At 35.3% G+C, this 16,614-nt stretch overlaps 1 protein-coding gene across 2 annotated transcripts in view; it reads right to left on the reverse strand.

Moving 5' to 3' along the window:
* UBXN2B (UBX domain protein 2B) overlaps positions 1-16,614 on the reverse strand; it is a 57,498-nt gene that overhangs the window by 17,117 nt on the left and 23,767 nt on the right. Inside the window, exons 5-6 of one of the 2 annotated variants that reach the window (XM_074205852.1) lie at positions 9,549-9,658; positions 8,962-9,052 (exon numbers count right to left, since the gene is read on the reverse strand). In XM_074205852.1, coding sequence (XP_074061953.1) covers positions 8,995-9,052; positions 9,549-9,658 — 168 coding nt within the window. In that variant the 3' untranslated portion in view covers positions 8,962-8,994. The remainder of the gene's footprint in view (positions 1-8,961; positions 9,053-9,548; positions 9,659-16,614) is intronic. The other variant, XM_074205851.1, reaches the window with a different exon arrangement.

Below are 16,614 nucleotides of genomic sequence, written 5' to 3' on the forward strand. Positions count from 1 at the left end.
TCCTTGTTTGTACCCTATCTCCAAAGACCAGTCTGTCTCCTTATATTGACCTCAATGGAAAAATGACTCACTATGATTTGTTCTTGGATCCCCCACCCCCAAATTCAAGTGGGTACTTTTCTAAATGTTTCAAGGTTTGGGAGTGAGGAGGGTAAAAGGAAGAAAGTTGGAGGAGCTCAGCTGCCATCCTGGATCCAACTCTGTACTTTCACTCTAATGTCATCTTCTCTTTACATAATTTCTTCATTAGGCCTCTAAGATTTCATGTATTCTCAATCATCCTCTCTCCACTGGAGGTGGTTAGAATCCTGGTTTTGGTACTAAGATCTTAAGTCCAAATCTTGTCTGTGAAGGTTGGGCAAAGTTGGTGATCTCACCCCCCCCACCACCACAAATTCAGTGAAATAGTCAATCAGTCAACAAGGATTTATGATCTGCCAGACAATGAGTTAAGATGCATTTCTGAGGAGAGAGCCCACAATTCTAAGGGCAAATCTGAAATGCTCATGAGGAAGGCAATGTGCAGAAAACTGTACACACCAGAAAAAAAGTAAAGGAAGATCATCTCAGAGGGCAAGCTCCAGTCTGAGAGGTGAAGGAGAGGGAGGAGAAAGGCTCCTGCAGAAGGGGCTGGGGAGCTTCAAGGAAGCTGAGGAGTCAGGAGGCAGAGGTGAGAAGGGAGAACCTGACAGCTGGGAAGACAGGACAGTGAAAAGGCACAGTGTGGAAATGGAGTTTGTGATGAAGAGCTTGATCACTAGAATGAATGAAAAAGGACAGAAAGTTAGAAACAGTCAGGCTGGGAAGAGCTTTAAAAGTCAAAAAGAAGAATTTAAATCTAACCCGGAGGTAATATGAAACCAGTGATATTTACTCTGTGAAGAGTAGAGGAGTGGGGTGACAAGGTCAGGGTGTTGTTCTACATGCTTTGTGAGGTCCTTTCCAGCTCCATGTCTTATCTTAAATATTGGTTCCTTAACCTTTCTTTATAAAAATGTATATGCTCTTAAGTTAAAACAAAACAATGATAAGAAATCCTTCCACTGACCCTGTTATTAGTTATCTTCTTTCTTATTTTTTTAAATTTAATGATTTATTTTCACATTATTACAATAATCTTGTTGTGAAAGTAAACATAAATCCTCCCCAAAAGATAAGGAACCTCAAAAGAAATGGAGAGGAAAAAAGTGTATTACAATCTGTATTCAGACACCATCTGCTCAGTCTCTGGGATGAGATGCCTTCCTTATCAGAAGTCCATCACAGAAATTGCTTCAATACTTTTTTCCCCCACAGTTGCTATTGTTAACTGTATTACCGTTCATTCTATTCCTCCCCACTCCCATTTATTCTATTCTCTCTCTTCTTTCACCCTGTGCCTCCTCAGAAGTGTATTTTATCTGACTACCCTCTCCCAAGATCTTCCTTCCCTCTCTTCTATCACTACTCCCCTGTCCCTCTTCTCCCTTCCCTTTCCTCTCATTTTTCCTCTAGGCTAAGATAGATTTCTATATGCTACTACTGAGGGTGTATTTTGTTTCCTGTCTCAGCCATTTCTGATGAGAATGAAGGCTTCCTCATCCCCCCCCCCACCTTCCTCCCTTCCACACCATTGCAAAAAGCTTTTTCTTGACTTTTATATGAAATATCTTAGCCCATTCCACCTCTCCTTTCCCTTTCTTCCAGTACTTTCCTTCATCACTCACTAACTTCATTTTTATATAATAGCATTATATTCAGCTCCCACCTGTACCTTGTCTACATATGCTCCTTCTAACTGCTCTTATAAATGAGAAGATTAATATGAGTTATCAGTATCTTCTTCCAATGCAGGAATACATGCAATTCAGTATCTTTAAATTCCTCATAATTTGCCCTTCCTGTCTACCCTCTCTATGCTTCACTCAAGCTCTGTACTTGGAGATCAAACTTTCTGTTCAGTTCTGGTTTGTTTCAATAGGAAAGATTGAAATTTCCTTATTTCATTTGTCCATTTTTTCCCCTGGAAGATGATGTTCAGTTTTTCTGGGTAGTTTAATCTTCTTTCTTATTGACCAAAGTTCTCAAAATGGTCATTTATATTCTACTCCTTCACTAACAGCACAACTCTCAGCCCTTTGTAAGCCCTTATTTTGTCAGGAAGGAGATGACAGCCTAAACCTTACTCTTCCCAGGTTAGACAAAGTCTCAAGTTTTGTGTTTAGTTAAATTCAAGGAAATTGATATTAGAAAGGACTGATCTTCACTGCTGATATAATTCACCTTCTGAAATAACCCTTTTGTTTCAGTAGTGGACCTTAAGCATGATGATTCTGAGACTGATTAGGCCCAAGGAACAATATGTAGCAGTTGTGAAACCACACTAAATGCAAAAAAATCAGATTGGTAGGTAAGCAACAAGTATTCCTAAGTATTTACTTTGTGCTGAGGATACAAATATAAGTAAAATGAATGACAGTTCCTGATTTCAAATCACATGGATTCTAATAGGGGCAGATGACAATGTGGACAAGTCCAGAGTCAGGGTGCAACAAAAAGGAATGAGGGATAGTGGCCCTGGACCCCTCTCCCTAAAATGGTCTTTTTAGGGAGAATTCACCAATGGAAAAAGGGTGCCATAAAGACATTTCTAGGGATAAGAGAACAATAGGAATGGGGGGGGGGGGATTCCAAAGTGAGAAGGCAGATGAGATAAGGGACTGAGAAAAATGTCTGCGAAAGGCCAGAAAGTCTAGCTCACTTATTTTAAGTGGAGGTAACAGGTTCATTGAAGCTAAATGACCTGCCCCAGGTCATAAAGGCTTTCACCTAGACCTTTCTTATGTAAGACATACTAATATACAAACCCTAAAAATTATCTATTCTCTGGGAAACAAGGGAATAATTTCCAGAAATGTAATCAATGAAGTTTAACACAAACTATTTTCTGCAAATGTAAATAAGGTCAAATATAAAAATAAAAATATTTCCCATATGTCTGTATTTTATAGAAATAAAAGAATATTTATTAGCAAATTTAAATTTTTTAATCAAATCTATATTTTTGTCTTATTCAGTTAACTGAATATAAATACATTGCTAATTTAAGAGTTATTTTCTCATATTTTTCATGTAATCCAATTATTAGTATATTAGAACAAAAACCTAATTAAAGGTCCTTTAATATACATATAAGCAAACTAATTAAATTTGAGAAACTATCAAAAAAGAAATCCTTATTGTTAATGGAAATAGTTTATTAATATTTAAGATAATGATGTGGTGGGATTCTAGCAAGGTCTCTCTCTCCTGGGATTAGAGCAAGAATAAAGAAAAGAATCTTGAGCAATAAAAGCTAATCTGGGGAACTGTTAACCCAAGTGAGTTCTTACTCCTGGGATCCTAGGTTTCTGATTAGTAAGCATTTTATTTTTTCCCTTGCATTTCTTTATTTTTCCAATCACATGTAATGGTAATTTCAACAATTTTTTTTAAAATCTTTCTTCACCCTCCCTGACAGGAAGCAATGTAATATAGGCAGTCTCTCTCTCTCTCTCTCTCTCTCTATATATATATATATATATATATATATAGTTAAAGAAGAATAACATCCAAATGAAAGAAAAAATAAGAGAAAAATGACACAATTCATAAGACAACTTTTTTTTTTTTAATTGAAGATAGCAAAACTTTGGCCTACATTTAAACTCCAGTTCCTTCTCTGGATATAGATGGTATTCTCCATCACAAATGTTTTAGTATTATCTTTGATTATTGCACTGTAGAAATGATCAAGTCCATCATAGTTGATCATCACCCCATGCTGCTGTGATTGTGTATAATGTTCTGACTACTTCATTCAGCATCAGTTCTTGCAAATTTTTTCATGCTATTCTGAAGTCCCATCCCTCATGGTTTCTCAAAGAACAATAGTGTTCCATATATCCTACAATTTGTTCAGCCATTGCCCACTGATGGACATTTCTTCAATTCCCAATTCTTTGTCACTATGAAAAGAGCTGCTATAAATATCTTCGTATATGTGGGGTTTTTATCCTTTTTCGTGATCTCTCTGGGATACAGACCAAATAGTGGCACTGCTGGATCAAAGAGTATGCATAGTTTTATTGTCCTTTGTGCATATTTCCAAAACCTTTCCAGAAAGGTTGGATCAGTTCACAACTCCACCAATAATGCAATAATGTCCCAGTTTCCCTATATTCCCTTCAACATGGATCACATATTCTCTATTTTTTTTTAGGTTTTTGCAAGGCAAATGGGGTTAAGTGGCTTGCCCAAGGCCACACAACTAGGTAATTATTAAGTGTCTGAGACCGGATTTGAACCCAGGTACTCCTGACTCAAAGGCCAGTGCTTTATCCACTACGCCACCTAGCCGCCTGAAAGACAGCAGGGAACCTGATCATAGATCCAGGATAGAAAGAGTGTTTATAGTCATTTCCAGACAGAGTAATGGTCAGGAAAGCAATTACTACACCTCTTCTTAGAGGAAACCATCTTGGAAGAATTAAAAATTTACAAATCTCCCCAGAACTAGTATTGAAAACAGCAGGGCAACACACACACACACACACACACACACAAACACACACACCCCTGAAGCTTGCACCCTGGGAACAGAGCCTGACTTTAACATATAGTTATAAGTCAAGAAATAGACTGAAAAAAATGAGCAAACAAAAAAGAACCTAGCCATAGAAAATGAATAAAGTAACAGGAAAGATCAAAACACAAAATGAAGAGAAAAAAGTCAAAACTATTATATCCAAAGTTTCAAAGAAAAATGGGAAGTGGCCTTAAACTTGAGGTAGATGAAAAATTGGGAAAAAATAAATGAGAATAAAGAGAGAACAACATGAAAAAAGAGTCACTTGATAATAAAAGAGGTGTACTGGGGAGGCTGGGTGGCGTAGTGGGTAAAGCACCGGCCCTGGAGTCAGAGTACCTGGGTTCAAATCTGGTTTCAGACACTTAATAATTACCTAATTGTGTGGCCTTGGGCAAGCCACGTAACCTCATTTGCCTTGCAAAAAAACCTTAAAAAAAAAAGAGGTACCGAAATCTTAAGGTGTTATTTTTATCAAATAACACCTTAAAAAATAGAACAGGCCTAATGGTAAGAGGCATAAAAATCTCCTAAAAAAGAATTCATCAAAAAAAAAAAAAGCAAAATTAGACAAATGGAAAAAGATACACCAAATCTAATTGGAGCCATAATTACTTAAAAATTAGAATTGAGTGGCAAAGGTAGAATGGGATAAACTAATAAAAAGAATCATAAAAGGATTTTTATAGTAGAGGGAAATATGGGAGAGGTGTAATAAATAATGCTTCAATCTTACTCTCAAACAATTGCCTTAAAGAGGGAGTATCATACATATTCAGTTAAGTATAGAAATCTATGTTACTCTACAAGAAAGAAAAGTAGAAAGGAAAGAGAATAAAAGAAAGGGATGAGATGATAAAAGGAGAGTAAACTAGGGGAGGTGGTGGTCAGAAGAAAAACATTTTTGTAAATGGTCTGGGTGAAAGAAGAGAAATAAGATCAAGGGAAATACACAGTTAATAGTCATAATTATGAAAAATATGTTATAGCAAGTTTTTAGATAGAGGCTACACTTCTCAAATATATATAAAGAACAGACCTAAATTTAAAGGAATAGAAGTCTCTCCAATTGATAAATAGTAACTATGCTCAAAGGGCTATAAAATTTTGCCTACTTTTTTATTTACCAATATCACTACTAGGTTTGTATCCCAAAACGTTTTTGTTTTTGCAGGGCAAATGGGGTTAAGTGGCTTGCTCAAGGCCACACAGTTAGGTAATTATTAAGTGTCTGAGACCGGTTTTGAACCCAGGTACTCCTGACTCCAGGGCTGGTGCTTTATCCACTGCGCCACCTAGCCGCTGCCCTAAAAAAGTTTTTTTTTTTTTTTTTAAAAAAGGAAAAGGACCAATAGATACAAAAATATTTATAGCTACTCTTTTTGTGGTGGTAAAGAATTGGAAATTTAGGAGATGTCCATCAATTGGGAAATTGCTGAATTTATATATGACTGTGGTGGAAATCTATTTTGCTAAAAGAAATGATGAGTAGGATGTTTTCAAGAACATTTTGGAAATATATACAAACTGATACAAATTGAAATGAGAACTAAGAGAACAGTGTACACACTAATAACAACCTTGTTCAATTATCAATTGTGAATGATGTAGGAATTCTCAGTAACATAATGATCCCTGTGTGGCCTTGGGCAAGCCAACTTAACCCCATTTGCCTAGCAAAAACCTAAAAAAAAAAATTAATGTTCCAAAACAATTCTGAATGACTTATGAATAAAAATGCTAAAATCTCGAGAGAACAAAATCTAGTTCAAAATATACTTTTTAAAACTTTCTTGAGGTTTTTTTGATCTGTGGAATTATTTTGTATGACTACTCATGCATAGTCCATATCAAATTGTTTGCCTTCTCAATAAGGGGTGGGAAGAGGGAGGAAGGGAGAGAATTTGGAACTCAAAACTTAAAAAAAAATGAATGTTAAAAATTGTTTTTACTGTGATTAAAAAGAATAATTTAAAAAAAAAGAAAAGATAGGCTAGAGCCAATGTGTAAAGGCCTTTTAATGCCAAATAGAAGGATACATTTTTATCTAAAATTCTTAAGCAAGGATGAGACATGATTAAACATATAATTTAAGAATATCAATTTGGAAGATAGATTGTAGAGGGAAGAGCACAGAGATCCACTAGAAGAATATTTCAACAGCTCAGGGAAAAAGTGATGACATCCAAGACTAAGATTGCTTGGTGTAAGCAGAAAAGGTAATGGATGAAAAAGATTCTGATGAATAGAATCAAGACTTGGGAACTGGGGCAGCTAGTTGATGCAGCGGACAGAGCACCAGCCCTGGAGTCAGGAGGACTTGAGTTCAAATCTGATCTCAGACACTTAATAATTACCTAGCTGTGTGATCCTGGGCAAGTCACTTAACCCCACTGCCTTGCAAAACCCCCCAAAAACTTGGGAACTAAATGAAGATAGAAGATGACAGAAAGTGAAAATTCTGATAATTACTAATTAGGATTATGGCTTTTTAGTTGGGACATTTCTTCTTTAATCAAAAAAGGAAAAAAATATTCTAGTTAAATTACTTAATACAAAACCTGGCAAATTCCCTTAGAAATACAGAGGAGGGAATTTCTGTCATTTCTGAGGGGTTAAAACTATTGCTCTGAAAACCTCCATCTTTATGTCATAAACAAAGACAGGTACTAGACTATATTATACAGTTTTTTTTTTGACCTGGCATTACTTCAACTGTGGAAGGGATTTCTTCAGTCCCTCATTGTTCTTACTCTTCAAGGTAAAGAAAATTTGGTTCTCTTCTAGGTTCTTAAGTCTCTTTGATACAAGAATTCATCTCTGACATTCTAATGATATCAGAGGAACATGATGTTGAGAGATGATAGAAATTTCCTCTTGTTACAGGGGAATATTTTAAATCACTTAGCCTTTATAATAGTATCTAGTTCTGATACCTTTACTAGAGAAAAATAGAATTTAATACTTTCATACTACAGTAAAAGGCAGAGTAAATATGGCTCATGCATATGAAGTTTAATAGAGGGCAACTCAACTAAAGGAGGTAAACACAAGGAGGTAAAATGGATAATTTTCATTCTATTAAAATTAAAAAGATTTTAAACAAATGAAACCAATACTCTTAAATTAGAAGAAAAGCTAATAACTGGGTAAAGAACATTTGCAGCAAGTTTCTGAGAAATTTCATTGAGAAATAAGTCAAAATTATAAGAATAAATCATAGCTTTGCAAGTGGATAAATCAAAGAGTTAAAATATACTATGTATTCAAGTGGTCAAAGGTGGTTTTCAGAAGGTGAAATCAAAGTTATCAATAGTCACAAGAAAAACTATTCCAAATTACTAAAAATTAGGGAAATGAAAATTAAAACTCTGAGGTACTACTTCACTCCAATCAGATTGGTAAAAATGACAGAAAAGAAAAATGACAAATGATGGAGGGTATATAGGAAAATAGGTACACTAATGCATTGCTGGTGCAATTCATCTATTCTGGAAAACAATTTGGACTATGCCCCCAAAACTATGAAATTGTTCACAGCCTGTGACCTAGCAGTACTGCTACTAGGTTTATAATTCAAAGAGAGGAAAGAATGAGCTCAGTCATCTGTAATATGAACTTGCTTGAACAAAAATATTCAAAGCAGTTCTCTTTGTGGTGGCAAAAATTGGATTGACAGATTGGAAAATGAACTAAATTGTGTATTTAAAGATAGAATACTATCACGCCATAAAAAATGATAGTTACTGTTTCAGGGGGGAAAAAAAGAGAAGACTAAGTGAGGAGGACCAGATTAACAATATTTTTTCTTAAGCATTCACAATGAAAAATGGTATTCACATTCATATAAAGAACTGAGGTAGTACAGATTAAAGTATAATTTTCTCTCTTCTGTTTTTTTTTTTGTTTTTCTTTGCAAGGCAATGGGGGTAAGTGGCTTGCCCAAGGACACACAGCTAGGTAATTATTAAGTTTTTGAGGCCAGATTTGAACTCAGGTACTCCTGGCTTCAGGGCTGGTGCTCTATCCTATCCACTGCACCATCTAGCTGACCCAAAATTCTGTCTGTCCGTCTCTCTCTCTCTCTCTCTCAGAAAATGGCTAACTAATAGGGAAATTTGTCTTGCAGGCATATGCAAAGGCAAGAACCTTCTCAATGGATAGAGGAAGTTGTGAGAAAAGGGAGGGAAGTTAAAACCAAAAAATACAATAAAACCGAATGAAAAAATAGGGTGCAGCACAAATTATATAATCCCCTTACAAAGTCTCTAACTGCAGAGTACCTGAGTATAATTTGATTATTTACACTTTTAAAAACTGAAAATACCTAAAGTTCATTCTTTTCTCGCACTAACCTTTTGAAATCTTCTGCCAGTAGTAAATGCCACTTAATAGATTTCTAACATAAGTTGCTGAATTTCAGGCATACATGCACTGAGAGTCACCCTGTCAACAGTAAGCAGGACAGTGACTTAGTGGATAGAAACTATATACTAATCCATTTAGTGAATAGTACTAAATCATCAAGTTCAAACAGATTTGGTATAAAAGAAACAAAAGTCTCTCCCTTAGAAACAAACCACTTCTTATGAAACAATTTGTTGTGAATTTTCAGGAAATGGCAATAATTCTCCCTCCTACTTTCCAAAGGAATTTTCAGTAACTGACAAGAGTTCCTTCCTGTAGCACATAAGCATTTGAAACATTGACAGCTTTATAGTGGATAAATTAAAGAGTTTAAAATATACTATGTATTCAGGAAGTAACCACTTGATTAGAGAGAAACACATCATTTTTCCTAGTATGCCAAATACTTGACATTTCAGCAGCCACTTCTTGAAAATTCTTCAGTACACTACTGAATCATAATGATCTAATTGAAAAAAGGCCCCATTTTTTCAATACTGCATAAAAGAAGAAGTATAAGTAAAATATATCTTACCCTCTTTTAACAGATTCCAGAAACTGGGCATTTGTTGGATCAGTATAAGATCTTAATTCTCCATCATCTAAACTGAAGCCATTGCTCCAAAGTTTGAGCAAAATTTGAACCTAATGAGCAAAGACAAAATAATTAAACATGTAAAAATAATAAATTTAGGGCAATAACAACCTACATTTCAAATATTAACAACACATCGAGTCATTTAGGTAATCCCAGATAGGATACACTATTTTATATTATAGCCAAAAGACAAACATATCACAATCCTTTCTTTTCCTTGGCAGATTATATATTTAAGAATATAGAATGGAAATAACTTGCCAAAATTACTTGAAGATCATGGAGTCCAGATAATGGCTTTAGAAGTAAAATTGTATAATAAACTAATAAACTATACAACTTTCTCGGAAATGAACATTAACTTCAGTCTTACAATCAATAACTTGGATGAAATATCTAATAGTTATAATGTGCACTGTGTCAAATGAGTGATGCTTTTTTGGTACTATGCTTTATTCTAAACTGTGCTAAAATATACTTATATTTTCAAATTCATAACTTTCTAAAATAATCAGAGTTGAAAAGGACCTCAGGGATTAACCAGTGAAATACAAACTTGAAAAAGAATTCCTTATAAAATAGAACAGGACTTAGTATTTCTATTTAGTCTCTGCTTCAAAATCCCTAGTTATCATCATTCTATCCAATTTGGATGGTCTTAGTCCTTTTTTGATTTTTTCTTTAAAAAATTATTTGACAAAACACCCCCAAAATCCCCAAAACAAAATACCCAAACAAAAACATACTCCAATCCCCAAAAGAAAAAAAAGTTAACATAAACAACCCTTTTTGCTCTTCTTCCTTTTCTTCACCAGTTCTAGCTCATTCTGAACATTAGCATTCTTGACACTATTATTTTTAAGGTTTTTTGCAAGGCAAATGGGGTTAAGTGGCTTGCCCAAGGCCACATAGCTAGGTAATTATTAAGTGTCTGAGAACGGATTTGAACCCAGGTACTCATGACTCCAGGGCCGGTGCTTTATTCACTACCCGCCTAGCCGCCCCTTCTTGACACTATTATTACAGTATTATGCAACACATGCTCGTGTTCCATTTCTACCTAAAGCCTTCAAGCTATTAAACTCCCTATTCCTTAATTATCATGTTTTTATTTGTATTTATTCTGCATATACTTTCATATTCATTTGTTCTCTCCCCTGTTAGAATGCACACTACTTGAGTATAGAGATTATTTCAGTTTGGGGTATTTATATCTCTAGGGCCTAGGATAGGAAATAGTATAAAGTAGAGATTTATTGTTTGTTAACTGAACCTATTTCCTGTTTTTCATTCTAGCTTTTGAACATGAACATTTAAAAATCTACCTACACAAAGTTCTATTCTGATATGGAGGTGCTGAGGAGTTCTTTAGGGCTAAGCAAATGGAGCATAAGCTGTGGCAGACTATTATGCTGGAAAAGCTTAGCATATTTGTCTGGCAACAGAACAAATCTGTTTTTCAAATATCAAACTAGCTAATTACACCAATATAGGTATAATAATGTATAACATAATATAATCATACAAATAACTTTGATGATCTGGCAATGAATTTGCTTGGCCTAGCAACCAATAAAACAAAAGAAAAAAAAGGCTTAGATTTCTTTAGCCTACTCCCACATCATCAGTGATGGCAGCAGAGAGGTGAAAGGAGTTAAGAATGTGCCAAAAATGAATTTTCAGTATGTCAATAAACTTTAATTGCCTTTTAGTATTCTTAATGTGAGATGCTTGTCCAATGACCAATGAGGACAATATTAATGGGAAAAAAATCCAATCAAATAGAAAAGAGGATGAAGGTGTGGCAAAATGTTATACTTTTTTGAAGATGCAAAGAAAGTAGTTGATGGAGTAGATTTTACCATGTTCCAAGATAATGATGCAGTTTAGGCACTGGTGATGAGATAGGATTTGAATAGTAAAAGAATTTCACAACAACTCTATGACTGAAGGTAAAAAGAGACAGATAAGTTTTGAGGAGTTTTTTTTGGTAAGGCAATGGAGTAAACTGAGAAACAGAGAAGTTTTATTTCACAGGTCCAAGGTTACTACATGTGGGCTTCTCCCTAATGGATAAATTGACAGCAAGGGGAAATGGCTAGGATTTATATAGGGGTTCTGGGGATGGTCTATGTACTGGGAAAGATATAGGTGGTGGGAACAGCCATAATGAGGAGGATTATGTCAGGATATTCAGGGTTAACAAAGATTCATTTTGGGAAACAAGAGAGTTAAACATTTGTTATCATGTTGGGTTCCTGCCTCTGATTCCATGTCCTTATGGATTCCTTCACAGGAAGCCTGAAAGACAGAGTATACAGGTGATTGTTATCAATTCAAAGTCTGATATAAGGAAGGACTTTTGTCAGGATGTTTCTCAAAGAGAGTAGCAAGGAATTTTTTCCAAGAATAACAAAGCCAGGATGGCTCATGATGCATTTTACTACAAAAAAGGCACTGAATTTAACTACTTCTTTTCTGCCAAGCATTTCTGTCAACAGTAACAAGAAACACTATTACAAGTTTTGTAATTCATGTACTGTAGCACAAATGAAAGCCCTTTGCAAAAAACACCACCACAAAAATAACTGCAACTTACCCAACACATTGGTTGCTAAGGATGACGTTCTAGATAAACCTTTCAAAGAAACTGCCACAAAAAAAGAGATCAAAAAGAGGTCAGAAAGTACATTAATCTATAACAACTGTCTTGACAGAGATGGCTGTCAACTATCTCTAAGACAACATTAAGAATAAGAGCTAATTTGTAAAAATCTCATGAAGGATAATGAATAGTTATGAGCAGTATCATCTCACAAAGCAAGAGCAAGAGGAAACAGTATAAGATGAAAAAAAGTTTAATGAAAGCTTGACCAGATACACAATCAAAATTATTTCAGTTGCATTAATTAAGGAATAAAAACAGAAGGAAGACTACAAACAGAATAAAAATGGAAAAGATGTTCAGAAATCATTTAATAAGCTTTCATCATCAAGGGAAATGAAACTACCACATTTGAATACTAATACCACAGCCTCAGCTATGCTTTTAAAAGAAATAAATAGCATTATTACAGAGATCAAAGATGGTGAAAGCAACTGGAATATATCAAATTAGAGGAGAGGAGAAATCCATGCTGAAGGATTGTGAGAACAATGAAGTTCTATATAAGAGTAGAAATGAAGTTCTATATAAAGAGTAGAAAAAAATAAATGGAAAAATCTTAGACTTTATTCATACTAAAAAAAAGCAACTGAGAAAATATCAATAACTACTAAACTACATCAATTCTTTCCTATCTAAACAAAATCCTTATGAGAATCATCTATACCCAATTGAGGGTAGCCTTGATGAAGACATTAGTAGGGAAGAAACAGGCTTATAATAAGTGATATTCAACAACAGATCACACAGTAAGACTTGTGTTTACCGGATGTTGATTATGAAAAAAAGCTTTTGAAACAGCAGGACAAAATGTTTCCTTATAGGCTCTTTTATAACAAATGGCATCCCCTTCATCAAAATCATTCAAGACTCTTTGGAAGATATAATAAAAGAAATAACCCTCTTCAATGGTCATCTGAAAATAAACATCAGGCGAGGCATAAAATAGGGAGATATATGCTCACCAAAAGTATGCACTACTGTGAAGGAAGAGATTTAGTGCAGAGTCCAGGTCAAAGAGGGATTCCTTAGGGGTGGTGAGATCCTCCATATGCTCCTGTCTGCAGACTGACACTGTGCTGATTGCATCAAACCCCAAAACATTGCAGAGCCTCCTGGAAAAGATCTATAATCATTCAAGAGAATTTGTCTTGACTATGCACATAGGTAAAACCAAGCTGATGAAGAATAGCTATTGCCCAGGTTATAAAACATATTTGGACAAACAACCTGTAGAGCTTGTTCATTGATATCTATATCTGGAACAGACAATACAGAAGCACAATGAATTTGGTTCAGAGTTAAAGAGAACAACTGGATGCCATTTGAAAAATTATTGACCCCAAAGTTACCAAGTAAGCAGAGACCCATCTTTTTTTTTAAAACCGATATTCTATCCAGTGCTGTTATATGGGAACAAGACGTGGAATATGAACTTTTTCAGTGAATTAAAAATGAATACTACACCAAGGGCAATGGAAAGGTTCCTGGTAAATATGAAGCAGCTACCACATATAACCAATGAAGGACTGAGGAAAGTAGGAGTATAGACATTTTCAAATAATTTCTGGACAAGAAGAGATGATGTGGTTATACGGTAAGAACAAGGGATGGGAAGGAGTCAACAGTAGTGCTTTATGGCTATCCTCATAAGCAACCTAGAAAGGTTGCTTGAACATTGGGTGGATACCCAGGGGCAAAATAATGTGAGAGAATGGACATGCTTTGTACAAAATTAAAAGGCATACATGGGCAGCAATCTTCATTAGAGGAGACTTCCAAGAGAGTGTGATCAGAGATTTGAATTGTTTAAAATGTATTTTGAATGGGGCATTCTATATGCAACCACACTGGACTCTTGAAATAATTCCTTCAGTTCTTCCTCACTAGAATTGCTCCTCTTTAAGTCTAGAGGATTTCATTCTCTGGAATTTCTCATTCCTCTTAGCATTGCAACTATGTTAGGATTGTACCTATCCTTTCTTTGAAACCTTAAAATTGCAGTCTCCAAAATAGAGGGTTCATATCAGTCCATTTCCAGTTTTCCTTTCTTTTTCTGTCACAAACTCTAAGATGAAGTGGCCAATTTCTTCTCAAGGGTCTTATTATTTTTATTTGAGCAACCAGTTCTTCCCTGTTGTTTAAACAGATCCAAGAGAGAGCGATGTTAGTTCTTCAATTTTTGGGAGGATGAAATAGTCATTAAGGTAAATAATAATTCTGCTTTTGGCAGAGGATACTCTAAGAAATTCTCTGCTACGGTCCAGTTTACCACATGAAACTTTGGGGGCATGCTTTTGGTCATTTATGACTGAAAGACTCATATGCTGGGAGATGATGAAGACTGGCTCCTGAGCTGGAAGAACAAATGACTCAGGAGTTTGAAACAGGAGATGTCTAAGAGTACCCTAATTGACTGCTGAGTTAGAATTCAATAGATATCCATCAGGAGCAACCTGTCTCTCTATAGTATTTTTTCCTTCAAGGCTGTGTGTGAGCTACTTCTCAAAAATTAGATGGGAGGAGGGATAGCTTCAAGCCTTCATCTCACCATGACAACCACAAGCATGTTACCATCTCTCTTTGTTTTCATTCTTTTTTGAACTTCAGTGAAAAAGCATATCAAGTTAGAAGTGCCCAGGCAACTTGAAAGTTCTGAAAGGTCTGAATGTCCTGGTAGGATTTTAGTGTTGCAAGGATGAAGACCCAACTTTGGTGGTAGCTGATGAAAGAGGAAATGTCTGAATTAGGGGGTAGAGAAACAATGAAGTCAGATGAGTGCAGAAAGAAGTTACCCAAGGAATGAAACTGTTGCAGGGAACTCAAGCCCTCATAACAGAGAAAAGTACTGATTATGGAACCAAGAAAGAAATGGATCCTTAGGAACTAGATGAGTATTTTGCCAATCAGAGATCTGCACTCAAGAGAGTTGTGTGAGGATTTAATGAAGAAAGATCTACCTGCAGTATGGGGAACTGTATTTCACCCCACTTATGTGCCTCACTACTACAGTCCCATAGTGTGAATACACTTTTCCTATGGATGCAGCACATACTTACAGAATAAAAAGATTCAGGTTTTATGGGGAATGTTCTATGCCAAATGTTCTTACTATTGCCATTTTAGTAAATATCATTCTTTTGGGATTTTTTTTTTTTTTAGGTTTTTGCAAGGCAAACGGGGTTAAGTGGCTTGTCCAAGGCCACACAGCTAGGTAATTATTAAGTGTCTGAGACAGGATTTGAACCCAGGTACTCCTGACTCCAGGGCTGGTGCTTTATCCACTACGCCACCTAGCCGCCCCTGTAAATACCATTCTTAAAAATTACTTAAGCTTACTGATTATTTGTTGATGGGAAGCACTCTAAAGAGGGTCCAAGGGAATACAAGGAAGGAAGTAAAAGTTTATAAATTTACTCTTAGAACCCAAAGGTTGGAACTCTTAGGTTTCAACCACAGAGTGAGAACTGAGGAAGTAATGAAGGGGAGGGTGTTAAAATAATAAGCATGTATAAAGTCTGTGAAATTTATTTATTGATACCTTAGGCAAATCACTAATCTCCTTGGTCTTAACTTTCTCTCTCTCTCCATATATATATATATATATATATATATATATATATATATATATATATATATATACACACACACACACACACACACACACACACACACATGTATATGCATATTAAGTATATGTTGGTATGTTGGTTTTTACAAGACAATGGGATTAATTAATTTGCCCAAGGTCACACAGCTTATTAAGTGTCTGAATCTGGATTTGAACTCAGGTCCTTCTGACTCCAGGGCTAATGCTCTGTCCACTGCACCACCTAGCTGCCCTGTTACTCTCAACATTTTAAAAATAAAGGTCTCTGAAGTCCTTTCCAGTTCTAAATGTTTGATCCAATAATGGGAACTTCATAACCTTATAAGAAAGTCAACTCCATTTTTGAATAGCCACCATTATTAATATGTTCTTTTTATGCCTGACTCTTTGTATTTTTAGCCATTAATGTAACAGTTACATAAAATGTTTAATCTTTTATCTGGATAGTCCTTTTAATAATAAGTTAGTAATTATATAGCATTACAAAGCTTTACAAAGTGCTTTCTCATTTGATCTTCACAATAATCCTAACAGATAGATACTATTACCATCACATTTACAGATGAAGAAACTGAGGCATAAAAGGTTAGATGACTTATTCAGGGTCACACTGCTAGTATGTCTAAGGAAGGATTCAAACTCAGGTCTTCCTGACTTCAAGTCTAGCACTTTATGTGCTGTGCCGCTATGCTGACTATAATATTTGAAGCAGATATAAAAATCCACTT

Source organism: Macrotis lagotis, chromosome X, assembly GCF_037893015.1.
Source record: "Macrotis lagotis isolate mMagLag1 chromosome X, bilby.v1.9.chrom.fasta, whole genome shotgun sequence".
NCBI classification, from domain to species: Eukaryota; Metazoa; Chordata; class Mammalia; order Peramelemorphia; family Peramelidae; genus Macrotis; species Macrotis lagotis.